This window comes from Pelodiscus sinensis, chromosome 2, assembly GCF_052426305.1.
Source record: "Pelodiscus sinensis isolate ZL-2025 chromosome 2, ASM5242630v1, whole genome shotgun sequence".
Classification (NCBI taxonomy): Eukaryota; Metazoa; Chordata; order Testudines; family Trionychidae; genus Pelodiscus; species Pelodiscus sinensis.
The window spans coordinates 50894734-50911137 of NC_143053.1; the positions used below are offsets into that span (position 1 = coordinate 50894734).

General features: G+C 45.2%; 1 protein-coding gene across 3 annotated transcripts in view; it reads left to right on the top strand.

Annotated features, from left to right (window-relative positions):
* ZNF704 (zinc finger protein 704) overlaps positions 1–16404 on the top strand; it is a 203341-nt gene that overhangs the window by 73097 nt on the left and 113840 nt on the right. For all 3 annotated transcript variants that reach the window (XR_016348708.1, XM_075920471.2, XM_075920470.2), the window contains exon 2: positions 8209–8459. Coding sequence is in view for 2 of the 3 variants with exons in the window: in XM_075920470.2 (XP_075776585.1) it covers positions 8209–8459 (251 nt within the window). In the remaining variant the exon portion in view is untranslated. The remainder of the gene's footprint in view (positions 1–8208; positions 8460–16404) is intronic.

Consider the following 16404-nt stretch of genomic DNA (forward strand, 5'->3'; position numbering starts at 1 on the left):
GAGCAACTGATTGTTCTGGGTTGGCAGAACTCTAACAGTTATAGGGTTACCAGGTGGCTTAAAAAAAAATACCGGACACACACTTGATCTCAGATGTGGAGGGGACACCAACGGGGCTGTCCGAGAGGATGTGTGGGGTGGAACCGGCTCGTGGGAAGCAGGGCTGGCTAGTGGGGCGGGGGGAAGAGGGAAAGGAGGGGATGGGCAGCAGGGCTGGCCAGTGGGAGATTGGGGCAAGAGGGTTGGGGGCAGCAGGGCTGGCTGGGGGAGATCAGGTTGGGGGGACCGGCCCACGGGAAGCTGGACTGGCTGGGAGCAGGGTTGGCTGGGGAGGGGAGCAGGGGGACAGAACTGGCCGGCAGGGAGTGGGACTTACCCGGGTGCACGCAGATCCTGGGGCGCTGCCTGTCCCGTGCACGGTCCTGGCGAAGCATGAGAGAGTCCGGCCCCAGGGATTCCCTCCTGCCCCCCCCCTCACATAGTTGTATATTGCCTGGCTGGTATACACATTCACGTAGCATGAGCGTGTCTACCAGCCAGGCAGTATGCAAGTACTTACTGATACTCCTCATAATAATAAAATTTACCTAATTAGAAAATAACAGACATTTTATTTGTCCGGTATTTTCTTAATTTGTTTCCTGGACAGAACCCTCAAATACTGGACTGTCTGCTTCAAAACCGAACACCTGGCAACCCTAGATAGTTACCATGACAGCTGGGTGTGCTGCTATGAACTGGAGAGAACAAAGGATGACTGGAGGATGCAAGCAATGAATGACGGTTGCTAGTTGCTGCAGCTATTCACTGACTGACTGCATATGATAGAATAGCAGTTCTAGGCCTGAGAAACGAGCATGGAGAAATGGGATTGCATCATGGTGCAAATATGGAAGGATAGTGGAGGCGGCAGGATTTGCAGAAGGCCACATTTCTGGAATTGTGTGCTGAGCCTGTCCCAGCCCTTTAGTGCAGGCACACCAGAATGAGAGCTGCTGTGGCTATCCTTGTTCTAGAACAGTGGTGCACAACTCTTTTTCAACCACAACCCCCATATACTCATGTCACGACCCCCAAGATAATTTGAGTGGTGCAGCACTTAGATCCGGGGGCTGGGCTCAGCCTTTGGCAGCCCCGTAGCACAGCGCAACACTTATATCCAGGCAGCTGGGGCTGGGCCCAGCCGTTGACGGCCCCCCAGGAAGACATCCGTGATCCCCTTGGGGGTTGCGACCCAGGGGTTGCACTCCACTGTTCTAGAACACTAGTTCTTAACCCATGGCCCACTCAGCACAGCATTGCAGCTCGTGTGACATCCCCTGGGCCAGACAGGTAGTATTAGATGCAGCCCATGGTGGTAAATAAGCTGAGAACCACTGTTCTAGAACCTGTCGGCGAGTAATCAGTCAGTTCACTATGGTGGGCGTAGTCATCAGCCACTAATTGTTCTGTGGCCCAGGATGCAACTCCAGGCCATGTGCAGGAAATAATGTATTTGATAAAATGGGCTTCCCTAATTATGGTGGAGCCATAGATGGGATAGGATGCATAGCTGTCCATTTCTTGCCTCTCTGCCCTCTCTTCCCAATTCAGAATAGATATGTGGGAAAGGGCTCCTTTTCCATGATTATGCATGCCTGGGTGGATCGCTATAGATGCGTCCGTGGTACTAATGTTGGCTGTTCAGAAAAGCTTCTTGATGCTCACATCTTTAGGAATGCAGGATCTCTTAACAAGCAGAGACATCTCCCCCAAACTGCCATATTCACATGGGTGGAGTTGCCATGCCAAATCTGGGTTTCAACCTGTGGTTTGTTCCCTTGGCTCAGGAAGCCAAACACTGGGCACCAACACAGCAGCAGGGAATGATTTAACTGGTGCTTGAGCAGGTGCTGGATGAGTGTGGAGTATGCCATTGGCAGATTAAAGGGTGATAATGTCTAATGACTAGGCTGGAGTTTAGTGAGCAAATAGTCCCAGTGTTATTGTTGTGTGTTTTCCTCTACACAGTATTTGTGAGACCCTGGGGAAAATGTTACCAGCAGAATGGAGGAATAAAGTGGAAAGACTATGCACTGATTTTGGACAGCCAGACACAAGGGCAGTTACCAGAGCCCTTAGAGGCACTGTGTAGCTGAGGGAAACTCAAAGTGCACACTTTGACAGTGAACTGCATCCAGTTTGCTGCCTTGTGTGATTTTTTTTTTTAGTTTTACTTTGTGAATTTGGGTTGTCTGTGTATTATAAGATAAAATGAGTCAATCGTGGGTTTTGCAAAATAGAACCCAGATAAGCAGAAATAGACAAGCAAACTTTTGCTTGTTTTGCTCCATAATACTTTGGAGCACCTGAGTTTTCTATCTGAGAAGCTGCCTGAGGTCTTGGTGCACATGTCAGTGGACCTTTCTGTCTTTCTGCCTTTCTCTGTATGTATGTGTTAGATCTCCACAGAAGCTCCAAAACCAGATCCTCACCTAGCTTCCTCCCTCCCCACCCAAACAAGGTCTGTCTTTAAAGGAGGCATGATCAGTGTCGCCCCTCAAGAATGTCCCATTCCAGAGGTCACGGATAACAACCAGAGAGCCAGCCATTGTTAAATTTAAGAGGTTGGCAGAGGTCACAAAATAAATGCTGCACTGCTTAATATTTCACATAGGGTATGTCTACACTACAAAGTTAATTCGAACTAACAGATGTTAGTTCGAATTAACTTTGATAGGTGCTACACTAGTTCGAATTTAATTCGAACTAGCGGAGCGCTTAGTTCAAACTAGGTAAACCTCATTCTATGAGGACTAAGCCTAGTTTGAACTTACTAGTTCGAATTAAGGGGTGTGTAGCCCCTTAATTCGAACTAGTGGGAGGCTAGCCCTTCCCAGCTTTCCCTGGTGGCCACTCTGGCCAACACCAGGGAAACTCTATTGACCCCCTCCCGGCCCCGGACCCCTTAAAGGGGCACGGGCTGGCTATGGTGCCCGTGCCAGGTGCAAGCCTGCCAGCACCCAGCTAGCAGACCCTGCACCTGGCACGGCTCGAGCCAGCCACCCGATGCCCCCCAGCCCTCCCCCTCTTCCCGGGACCAGGTTGGCGGCTCCTGGGAGCTAGCCCGGGACCGCAAGAGGCGGGCACCCGCCTGGTCTAGTGCGGCCATCGTGGACCTCGTCCACGACCTCCGCACCAGGCACAGGAAAGCGGCCGTCTAGGGCAGGAGAGCTGCCAGCCTGGCCACCCAGGAGCAGGTGTGCATGAAAATCAAGATGGTCCACTGAGACCCCCGACCCTGAGCTTACAATGGCTGTACTGGGTCAGACCAAAGGTCCATCTAGCCCAATAGCCTGTCTGCCGACAGTGGCCAACCCTAGGGACCCTGGAGGGGATGGACTGAAGACAGTGACCAAGCCATTTGTCTCGTGCCATCCCTCTCCAGCCTTCCACAAACTTTGGGCAGGGACACCATTCCTACCCCCTGGCTAATACCACTCCATGGACTCAACCTCCATCACTTTATCTATTTTTGACCACACGTTTTCTTTATTTTGTACATCAGGAAGGGGGGCTAGGGAAGGATAAGTGGAAGGAGGTGAGGGAGGAATGGTGTATGAGCCCCCGATGGGGAGGACTGGGCTGGCTCTGCGGGCTTCTGGGGGTGGAAGCTCTCCTGCAGCCCCCCAATTGCCCCCTCTCCCCAGATGGCAGCCTGCGGCAAGTACAGCCGATCTGATGGTTGACTGCTGTGATGTGCCCAGTGTGGGCACTCAGGGCACTCCAAGCCAGGACTGCTTTGCAAGTGGGGCACCCCGAGAACTGTCTGTCCGGGGTGGGGGTCAGGTCCCTTTAAGCACAGCCCTTGGCTAGCCTGAGGCAGCAGCTCCACGCTCTAAGTCCTCCTCTGATGCCCTGCCGGCACTGCTTCCGGCCATCCTTACCCCGGTTCAGGGTCCATTTAATGTGGACATGCTAGTTCGAATTAGCAAAACGCTAATTCGAACTAGTTTTTTAGTCTGGATACGTTAGTTCGAATTAGCTTAGTTTGAATTAGTTAATTCGAACTAAGTTAGTTCGAATTAGCGCTGTAGTGTAGACATGCCCATATAGAGCTGTGTAAAGAATATGAACAGGATCACAGTCACATCTTGTGCACAAACCTGAAGCAAGCAGCACGTGCCATGGTGAGTGTATGGGAGTACCTTTCAAACCTTGTGATAGGTGCAGGGCTAGATGTGGAGTCCAGGGTAAATATAGGGATAATGCAGTAAACATTGTTGAACTTTGGCAGTGGGGATCCCGGCAGCTATATTGCTTTCAAGGATGCAAAAAGCCCAGAGAAAGTAGTTGTTTGAGATGGCTTGAGGTAAGGTTGCCTGGGTCTGTACACAGCTGGGTTTTTCACAGTAATCACACCCTTGCTGGAGCTCACTGTAGTGGGTGGAAGAAACCCAGGTGCTCTTCCTAAAAAGGCAAAGGCAAAGATCAGAGTACCTGCTGAAAGTTTCCCCAACATTGTGCCAGAGGACAAAAAGGCTGTCTAGGCCGATGTAAACTGGAAACTCTGCAAGTGGAGGAGAATGGTGCTAGTTGGCTATTTCAGTCGAAGCCCTCTGAGCCAGCACCAGTTTCGTCTTTCCTGAATCTATGCACAGCAAGCTAATATTTTTTTTGTACTTGGATTTTCATACATGAAAGGCAAAATATTGTGTTTATGGTCTAGAAAACCTTCATCTCATAAGCTTACAAGAGCATTTCTACAACATCATGGAGTGAATGGCCAGATATTAGATTACCTGCAAGCATTGTTTTGTATTTTTTATGTATTTATTTTAAATGTTTGGGTGTTTTGTGTATATTTCTTTTCTGGGTTCATTTTTATTTTAAAAACATTCTTTTTTTGAAAGGCTTCTTATCTAAATCTTCAGCATGTGTTTGAGAATGCTTTTGTGGTATCTTATTTATTAGTAGTAGTATGTATGTAGGTTTGTATTAATTTTTTACTGTTGCTGACAGTGTGTGCCCTTCAAATAAACCACCTACTATAAAACACAATCCTTTTGTTTTTGTCACATTCATTTTGACAAAGAGATAAGGGACAGAAAAAGAGGAGTGAAGTATTGAGGAGCATAAAGAGAGCTTTAAAAAAGTATGCATTAATGGGGACATTAAAATGCACCTAGCTGAGTCCCTGTCCCCTTCCTTGGTGTATTCTGTCAGTGATCCAGCTGCATCTCAAATTGTTCCTGGCTTTGCAGCCTTTATGTCCTCTTCCTCACTGTGCATTTCTGGGGTGTCTTCTACTAGATGTTGTGAGGTGTCCCCTGTCATAAATTGGTAGTGGGGTTCCTGCGACATCAAGCTCTGTGTAGTAGAGGCAGCTGAGGGAGGCAATACCAGACTGGGGTTGCCATCTTTTTAATGACTGGTAACCAGATTAGGGATGTTAGTGTATAGTCGTTTAAATGGTTAACCGATACTCCTGGGCTTATCGGTTAATTCTAATGGCTACATGCACACACATCCTATATCATAGGCAGCAAGGGGTGGGGAGGCAGAAGCTGGTGACCATGGGAAGATGACTTTTAAGATGGCTTTCCACATGTGCTAGTTACCACGGAGCCAACTTCCCTGCCCTGCTGCCTCTCACAGAGGCAGCAGCATGGGGGCTGAGGGGCAGGCAGGAGCCAGTGCTCAAGGGGAGCCTGCTTAAAAGCTAGCTCCCTATGAGCACCAGATCACACATAGTTGCCTGCCCCCCGCACACTGCCTCTTTATCAGAGGCTGTGGGGTGGGGGAAGCTGGTACTTGTGGGGAGCTGGCTTAAAAGCCGGTTCCCTGAGAGCACTGGCTTCCACCTATCACACCTCACCTTCCCGTTTCCCTTCCCCCGCATAAATGTGTAACTTCTAAAAATTCAAGCAGTTACACCTTTATACAGAAATACGATAGTTAAAATCCGTTCTGTGAGCCTGGGCAGCAGAGGACACGGATTCAACCAGAGCAGTCCCATGTGAGATTACTGTCAGGACCATTTGTGCCCTTCACTTTACAGCCCCCAGAATTCGCTTTGGCATCTTCCTCTCTAAAGTGTAGCTACTCAGATCAGGGTGACCCATGGTTTCTGCAAGCTGCAAGTCCCATTTTAAACAGCTGTATTCTCTTCGTTTTTTCTCTTCTTTTTTTTCCCCCTCCCATTTTGATTAATTCCTGGGAAATGACCAGTTTCTAAGGAATGGCCAGTCCAAGAGCTCAGTGGCAAAAGTTTGCATGCCCTGAAGTAACATAGTTAGAAGGGCCTCATCAACATCCTGTGCCAGCCCAGCCATGCTCCTCCATTCCCCAGGAGTGGCGGGAGCTGGGAGTTCGAGAGACTGGAGAAACTGGGCAGAGATGTGGTGTTGGGATACTTGTAATGCTAATGTGTAGAGCTAGTAAGAATGTTAGAGGCTCCTCCACCCTAGGAGCTGCTAGCATGGCCCTCTGGGCTTTTATTGCCTGGCCCCAGTCGCAGAGGTACCCTTATACTTGGAGAAATGGAGTGTCTAAGGCTGGTAGCCCTCCCTTTTATAAGGTGGCGGGGAGGCAGAAGGAGGACTGAAGGAAAGGCACAGAGTGAACACTGACCATGGTCATGTATTTATGGATCACGTTAAGTGACTTGGGATCACAAAATAAAGGCTGGTCTCTTAACATCCCTCCCATGTATTTACACCTATACAGCACAAGGGTCTGAATCTCCCTGTCAAAGAAGTTATCATTATCATATATTATCATTCATAGCCACCTTGAAACGGCCTCTTTGGAATGATTAGTTTCCTCTGAATGGCCTAACAGGGCCTGGTTTGTAATTCGTACTCCTGCAACCAGGAAGCAGACTCTTCTATAGAGGAGGAGAGAGACAGGTTTAAATTTACGTTCAAATAAAAGACAAATTAATAAGTGGCTTCTAAAGAGCTTCTCATTCATTTAAATATGCCTGGAGGTGTAAAAATACACTTCACAATCCTTCCAAATGATAATATGTACTGTTCTGTTGTGCTATAAAATTGTAGTAAATAGTATATATGTGTATATAGGTGTGTGTGTGTGTGTGTGTGTGTGTGTGTGTGTGTGTGTGTGTGTGTGTAAATATATATACTTATGCATAAATATGCATACTTTGTTGTTCGAAAACAACGAGCAGTACTGTGGCAACTTAGAGACTAATAAATATATAGGATCATGAGCTTTTGTGGGTAAAACCCACTTCACCAGATGAGTTGGAGTGGAAATAACAGAATCCAAGGTATATACAGTAGTCTTTGGATTCTGTTATTTCCAGGGCTTGATAAAAAATGCAATATACTCGCCTGTGACAAGTAGATTGCAACCCAGAAGAGCCGGGTTCGGGCTATCTGCACATGCGCAGAACGATCTGCGCATGCACAGATCGCCAGACAGCGTGGCTGGCGAGCGGGGCTCGCCGTGGTTCAGTGAGCCCTGGTTGTTTCCACTCTAACGCATCTAATGCAGTGGGTTTTACCCACAAAAGCTCATGATCCTATATATCTGTTAGTCTCTAAGGTGCCACAAGATTTACAGACTAACACAGCTACCTCTCTGACTTTTGCTGTGTGAGTTATTCTTAGGTTAAGAATTATGAGTTATCCAAAGCTGCTTACCTTATCAAGTAGTCAGGAATTACTTCCCAAAAATGATGATGATGATGATGATGATATTGTCTGAACTGTCTTCGTTACTAGTACATTTATTTTGAAGAAAACCCGACAGCAATTTTAGAGACCGTAAAGGGCAAAGAGGTGGTGACCTAGTTCAGTGATGCTAGATAGAAGTGGCTGCCTTAGGGTACATGTATAAAGCAGGGCTAAAGTTGACTTAAGCTACACAAATTCAACTATGTCAATTGCGTAGCTGAAGTCAAAATAGCTTAACTCAGCTTTTGTGCTGTCTATACAGCAGGAAGTTGAAGGAAAAACACTCTTCCTTCAACTTCCCTTAATCCTCGTGAAATGAATCGTGTGAGAAGTCCTCCAGCTTGACATTATTTCTAAATAAAGGCGTGTAGTGTAGACGTGCACTGTGTTATTTTGGAATAACATCAGTTATTCCGAAATAACACTGATGTGTAGACATACGCATAGTGGTGTTGAGTTCCTCCCTCCCCCTTGCATTTAAAAGAAATAAAGAAAAATGTAATAATAATTGCTTTTAATTTTTCAGGCATGCAGCAGCGTTAAGCGTGAAATGACCTTCACTACATTTCAACAGGATGACCTAAAAAGTGACATCAGTCAAAAATTACCAGACCAACAGTTTCTCCTGTTGACCATGAGGGAGGAAGATTTAAAAACTGCAGACACCAAAAAACCAAACAGAATTTATGAGCATGAAAAAGAAAACACTCGTTCTGTCTGTCTTCTTGAACAGAAACGCAAGGTTGTTTCTTCAAATATTGATGTGCCTCCGGCAAGGTAAAGACAAGTTTTAAAAGCATGTTTTGGTTTGTCTCTTAATGGAAGAGGGGAGGGAAGTTTGATTACTTGTACTGTTGGCACAGTGAAGCTAATAGGTATTCTCCAGCAGTTCAAACTAAATCATTAAACTGTTCTTCTGCGGTGTCTGCTGGAGAACTAAACACCCATATGAAAAATGGAAGCTGAAAGCATTTGAATCTTATAAGTATGTATTGCTTCTGTTCCTTCATTGTCATTAAGGAGTTGTGCAGGGTATAGACAGTTTCAGTCTTCTTAGCTGCACTATTAGTAATGTAATTTGGACAAGAAATTTTTAAATGAAAAAAACCTGAATACCGATAAAAGGATGGGGGAGAGGAAAATGAAGATGGAATAGTTTGAACAGGGAGGTGGACATAAATATAGTGTGAGGTTATCATTTTACATCTAGACCAGGGGTGGGCAATAATTTCTGAAGGGGGCCACTTCACAAATTTTGGAAGTGGTCGCAGGCTGCCCCAGAAGTGTGGAGTGTTGGGCAGAGGGGCGGGGCCTCGGGTGGGATGAGACTTTGTCTGTGGGCGGGGGTGCGCACAAAATCTCTTGTCTCTCAATTCCCACTCCCGCTCTGTCAGAGGCAGCAGTGCCTAAAGGACACTGCCGGCTGTTTTGAACAGCTGCTGGTTCCCTCTGGTGCTGCTCACTCCTGGTGGGGGGAGGAGACTTTGCACGCTCCCCCATCCCCAGGTCTCAATTTGGCCTGGGGGCAGGGGAGCGGCAGGCTGGATTGAATGGCTTGGTGGGCCGAATCCAGCCCGCGCACCCTGTCTTGCCCACCCCTGATAGACTCTAGGGTGGTGTAGCGCAGAGCCAAGGCACCCTAGAAGAAACAGGGGAGGAATTAAGTCTCTGACAAGCAAGAGAATGATGACTGAGGCTGAGCCAAGGCTCTTCCCACTCCTGTGCCATGTGCCTGAGTGCTTGCTGTCCCACACTATACCTGCACTTGCAACGTGGAGACACTTATGGGAGCGTGTGAGGTCTTACTGTCTTTACACCCCTAGGGCAGAGACATATTGAACATGGGGAGAGAAGGAGAGACCGTGAATGAATGACTTGAGGAAAGGAGGGAACCATAACAAAGGAAAGAAAAATCTATGTGTTGCCAAGAGGTGGGATAGGGTATGGATAATTCAGCTAAAACTGAAAAGTTGAGCATACTTTTACTTTGTACATTTTGTTACACCTCTCTTGTCCACTGTGGACCTCCTGTAAATACACACAAATGCAGGTAGTTTTAGCATTTTTATTAGACGGTTATACTATTGTTTTAACTGCTTAAGATGTGTATTTGGGAACGAACAATTGTTCTCCAACTTGACAAATGTCCAGATAAGAATGAGATAACAGTATATTTAGTTGTATGTTTTCTGGAGTTTAAGCAACTACTGCTGCTTGTCTGTAAAAATGTGGGTGGACTATAGATGGTTTGGAATCTTCTGGAACTTGTAGGATGTCAAGATAGCAAAAGTGAAAAATCGACAGAGGGTGAGAGCAATAGGTATCTATATAAGAAAAGCCCCCAAATTTCAGGACTGCCCCTATAAAATCAGGACATCTGATCACCTTAGGAACTTCATGAGGTCTATACTCTCTTTCATGATGAGACCAAGAAAATGCTTCCTCTAGAAAATTCTGAAAATTAGAATGCGAGAAAACATATGACACACACATTTGTAAAGTTTCTGTGATGGTTCAAACTTCTCCTGATTCTTCTCTGTGTAATGGCTAAAAACCACTGCAGGTAATGTTGGGGTGAATGTCCTGAGGTCCAAAGTAACCTGTCATGTTGTTCTTGTTTGATTGATTGTTTTAATTTTGGCATTGAGGTTTTCAGTAAAGGCTTTGTAAACTGTCTGCATTGTAAACTCATTTGTATATAGAGAATGCCTTCCTGTGTATCTAGTTGTCCAAGTTTGTTTATTACAAGTTCTACTTTTGAGGTACATTGTGGGACTGGAAGTGGGAAAAGTATGTTATGATTTGAGCTGCCAAGTTAAAGATTGGATCAGAGCTTCCCCAAAGTCTGAAGATGATGGTATCACTGGTATTACTTTGGCCCCTAAAGATAGAAGCCAACTGTGGAAACACATGCAGGTCACAGATTTTCAGAACTGGGATTCTATTTCAGTGCCATGTCTAATAAACAAGTGAATGTTTAAGATTTGAAAACCTTAGTGTATTTCAGTGTTTTCATGATCCTGACTGTGTATTATCTGAGTGCCACCCAAACATGACTGGATTAATCTAAAAACACCCATATGAGTAAGAAATTAATTACCCTGCTAAACAGGTATTAGGAAAAGATTTCTAACCTAAATCTACCTTGCTGCAGATTAAGCCCATTGCTACTGGTTCTACCATCAGCGGACTTAGAACACAAATGATAATTGTCTGCTTGTAAAGACTGCTTTCAGGTTTTCCTTCAGATTTCTTTTCATAAGATTAAACACATCCATTTTTAACCATTCCTCATAGGCCAAGTTTTCTAAACCTTTTATCATTTTTCCCCCCTCTCCTGTGGACTCTCCTTTGGTGGTACTTGTGATTAGATAGAGCGCTGTAGTTGAGACTTCACCAATGCTGAACACAGCAAGACCGTTACCTTACATGTGACACTCCTGCTTATACTAAGTATGTTAAAATGCGATTATCTGGCTTATCGTATAGTCGATTCAATTTGCATTTACTGCACGATTAGTCGATAAATGCCGCTCTGCAGAGCTGCAGCAGGGTAGCTCCAGGAGCTGACTCGAGCCGGTTCTGAGCAGTCCCGACTCGTGCTGGCTCCAGAGTCACCTGCACTACAGCTCTGCATTTTAAATGTAGTAAGAGCCACTGGGCTCTTACTATATTTAAAATACAGAGGCACAGCGATCAGCACAAGCCAGGATTGCTTGCGCTGAGTCCAGCAGCCCCTGTTCGGAGTGTACAGCTCTCTCTGCTGCGAACAAGGGCTGGTGCAGGAGCAGCCACTGCCCGCGGCCATCCCTGGCTGCCGCGAACAGGGGTTGCTTGGCGGCAACAGTCCCTGTCTGCAGGGTGGCAGACAGCAGCATTCCCAATCCCCCCTGCTGCCTTTGATAGAGGCAGCAGTGGCGGCAGGCGGCACCCCAGAGACCGTGCTGGGGGGAGCCAGCTTTTAAGCTGGCTCCCCCCAGCACCAGCTCCTGTCCTGCCCCCCCTTGCTGCCTCTCATAGATTATGGGGGGCACTACAGAAAGCATGGGGCGAGCAGGGACTCCCTGCAGCACTTCTGTTTCTGTTCTGTTTCACATTTCAAAATCAGAAGCGCCCTCCGTGGGAACCAGCATGAGCGGAGACTCAAACAGTCCTCACTCGTGTTGTTTCCCACTGTGCCTCTGCCTCCCCTACTCCCTGTGGAGACCGTGCTAAGGGGAACTGGGTTAAAGCCAGTTCCCCCCAGCACTTGCTCCTGCTCCCCCCTTGCTGTCTATCTCTGATAGAGGCAGCAAAGTGGGGTGAAGTGACTAGTCAAGTTGTTATTCGACTATTTGATAAACTCCTTTTCAGCAGATCTGTTGTCTAGCAAGTTATTCCCCATTTTGTAGTTGTGCATTTGTTTTTTTTGTGTGCAAAGAGTAATATTTTGCACTTGTCTTTATAATATTTCATCTTACAGAACAGTTCTCCAATTTATCCAGGTCATTTTTAATTCTAATTGTGTCCTCTGCAGTGCTCGCAACTCTTCTCAAAATGGTGTCCTCCACAAACCTTACAAGCATAGTCTCCACTCCATTATTAAAGTCATTAATGAAAATAGTGAATAGTACTGAACCCTAGGACAAATGCCTCCACAACTCCACCAGAATGTCCATCTGTATGATACAGTCTGTCAACCAGTTTTGCATCCACTTTATAGTAATTTTGTCTACATTACATTTCCTTAGTTGTGTATGAGAATGCCAAGGGGGGACTGTGTCGATAGCCTTACTAAAATAAAGATAGATCATATCTACAGCTTCCTCTGTATGCTCAAGGCCAGTAACCCTGTCAAAGAAACAAATTAGGTTGGTTTGGCATGATTTGTTCTTGATGACAAAGCCATGTAAGCTATTCGTATAACTGTTATCCTCTAACTGATAAGCTAATGTTTATGGGCTAATGTTATCAGTTAAACAGTGGCCCACACCCTAGGAGGTGGCTTCCTTGCTGCAGCGAAACCTCCCTGGAGCCAGAGCTGGCAGAGGCTGGTGGCCACACTCCTGGGAATGCTTCACTGTGGGCTCTGCAATAGGAAGCTCACTTAAGCTTTATAGTGCAGAGCCTGCGGAGCATGTCACCACTAAGATTTTTACCTTTTAAAATGACTTTTAACATCTCTAACTGTAAGGAGCCTGTGGGGCTAGCAGCCACTAGGAACCTGCAGCTGGCATCGCGTGGGGCCAGCAGGGCTGGTTAAAAAATACGGTTGTTTAACTGTGTAGCCAATTAAATTATTATTGGTTACACGGTTAGTATATTTACTCCAATTTGCATCCATACTTTGGACCATATTGTCCCATTCCTCTATAGTGGACAGGAAAATCTCTAAGGTGCTGCCAGGGAGAATGTCCAACGTCTTTCTCTAGAAGCCCCTTCCGCAAAGTGATTGAGGGGGTCAGGCCCAAATTCAGTGTACTGGTTGAAATTGTGTCGGGAGCTCTGAGAAGTCCTTGTGCCTTTTCACACAGTCTCCATCTTACCTCTGGGAAATCTTGCTGCATTTGGTGAAAGTAGCAGAAGGGGGTAAGTTTTCACGGCAGCTCTCTCTGGCCAGTAATCACTAGTCTGGACTGATTGTTCTTGTCTTCCTCACCTCAAGAAATTTTAATCCATCAGCAGCATGCAAGATATTGCAAACTAAATAGCTTTTTCGTTTGAATAATGCAGTAAGAAAATGGGCAAGAATTGCAGTAACTTTGTTTATACAAGGCCTTATCTTGTTTATTTAAGATCTGCTTACAATTTAGAAAAACACACAAACTTCAAAAACTGGATGAGGACTAAAGATAAGGATATAAAACATTACAGAAGTACAGTTTGTTTCTTTTCTGTTTTAATAACAGAGTGGAGATGACTTAAGGGAGGAAGGGATACAACTGCTGAGCTTCCCGTCCCCCCAGTACCAAAGTCAATAATTAAAATGAAACTTTATAATAGCTCTTCAAACAAAGGGATACTAGGGATGTTAAGAAGTGAGTATTTGACTAATTGTGTAGTTGATACAATTTTTATTGACTACATGATTAATTGATAAGGGAAAGCACTCAATCCCAGCTCCTGCCAGGTCCTTGAGCTACCACCACTGCAGCTCTGCAGTTTAAATATAATAAGAGTCAGGCTGCCTGCCCACCTGGCTCTTGCTACATTTAAACTGCACAGCTCCAGGGAGAGTAGATTCCAGACCTGGCGCAAGCCAGAACTGAGGCAGGCTTGTTTAGTCCCAGCTCACGCTGGGTCCAGCAGCCCCTGTCTTTGTGGGGTCCCAAATAGGACCCCTCATGGACAGGGGCTGCTGCCAAAGTAGCCTCAGTTTGCAGCCAGCCTGGGCTGCCACAGACTGGGGCTGCTCTGTGGGATGCGGAGCAATTTTTGTCAGCAACAAGGCTGGGCCCACCATGTGCAGAGGCTGTTTCATGTTCCCTCCAACCCTGTGCTGGTGCCTCTGATAGAGGCAGCAGCAGCAGTGCAGGGGGCAGCACCACAGGGATGGTGCTGGGAGGCTGGCTTTTAAGGGGAAATGCGAGTAGTTGAGTAGTCAAGTACTTTACTACTTGCTTACATCCCTAAGGGGTACCAGGAATAATAGCTTCAGAGATATACTGGTAGTAGTTCAGGATCCTTAACATAGCATGCAAATATCTTAAAAGTATCTCTTTTTCATAGGCTTCTTCAGAATTAGCAGTCTTCTCAAGTGAGCAAATATCCTTTCCTTAACAAAAACCCCAACCCTGCATATTATTTTCCCTGTATTGCATCGATAATAAAGATGTAGGTAAGACACAGAATTTCTTTCCGTGAATAAGAAAGAAGGTCTTAGTGAGATGTGTAAGTGTAATGTCAAAGAATCATTTTGAAAATGTCTCTTGACAGATGAGCAGCTGTCTTAGGGTGCTGCAACCTGGTTTTTTTTTCGTATTATGAAACTTAAGAAATGTAGAAAAGTTTAAATCTAGCACAACAGATGTTTGGAAGCTTAGTTCTGAAATATGCTTTAGTTTCACTGGGTGGCACTACAGAGCACTTTGGCTTTTGTGAAAATGTAGCTAGAGTTTGCTAGAATGCAATAATTCTTTCATTAAAAAAAATTGAAGATTTTGAAATTTGTGTTTGTTGAAGTATGGCACAAAACAGATCTTTTTTTATTTTTTCGATGAAATATTTTGAGAGGCAGACAGATTCCAGATTAGTAGCCAATAGTTTTGTGGCTAGGGCGCTCAAGATCAGGTACTTGGGTCTCCCACATCCCAGGTGAGTTGCCCTAGCCACAATTCCTGACCAGTTATGAATGTATCTCTGAGTTTAAGGGAATAGTAGATAGATTAAAATATATTCGTGTATATTTAAAGATCCCTTAACTTATTACATGTCAAAGAATTTAAAACTCTTACTTACATTTCACCATTAATGCTGATTGTTTACTTTTTGCATTTCACTCAGAGTGGACACTTCCTGGGTCTCAGTGTATTATCGTGGTGCTACAATGTTTGGATTAGGAATAGGATTAGAATGAGAGAAAGTCACAGAAATTTTACTGTGGATGGTAGGTTTCATTTTTGCAAAAAAAAAAAAAAAGTGAATGTGGGATTTGCATCAAATGAGAATCTCCATTTTAAGAAGATCATATTTGTCATATAACTAACGTTGCCATGCTAGTTTACAATGGTTTGAGCTAGATACTACTTTTTGTTTTAAAAGTTTATGTAAATTAAACATGAGTAACGTGGAATGCTTTTTTCTGTGCAATTTGAGGGGAAAGGAAATGTATTGTTACCTTAGCAAGAGGACCAGAAATAATTAAAGGGAATTTTAATATCCGTTCCTGAAGTGTAGTTTTTTCTTCCATTTAAGTGCTTGTGTGTCTACTTACATTTTGGTCATCCCGTATACTTCTGCTTCTGAATATTTGTTTGTTATATAATTGTTTTCGAGAATTTGGGTCTAATGCGTACAAGTTTTTACAGTTGTACAAGGAAGAAATAAGGTGTTCATTCATTTAGGGTAATCTTTTCCGCAGCACTATCTGTAACTACGTTGACCAGAGAGCAAGTGTGAAAAATTGGGACAGGTGGTTTGGGGTAATAGGCACTTTTATAAGAAAAAAGACTGTCCATATAAAATTGGGACAGATGGTCATTCTGTCATTAACCAGCCTACTACAGTACAGGCAGTCCCCGGGTTACATGGATCCGACTTACATCAGATCCCTACTTACAAACGGGGTGAGGCAACCCCGCACTAGCTGCTTCCCCCCAGCAGACCAGGGAGACGCGAAGCTAGCGCCTCCCGCAGCAGACCAGGGAGACGCGGAGCGGCTTTTCTCAGCTGACACCTCAGCTTGAGAATAAAGGACTGAGGAGAGTGAGGTGTGGGAGAATAAAACTGAGCTCTGGAGAAATGTTTGGCTAGAGTTTCCCCATCAATATGTACCAGTTCCGACTTACATACAAATTCAACTTAAGAACAAACCTACAGTCCCTATCTTGTACGTAATCCGGGGACTGCCTGTAATTGGCTTCCACAATATCTCCTTTTGTGAAACCTTCATGTGGCTCACATGTGGCAGCTTACACCAGTGTATAACAGAGTCTGAGTTCTAGAAAGGATAATGTTATTAGCACCTCACATTATTCTGCACTTACACCCCTACTTTTATTCCAGTATTTCACAATTTATATCT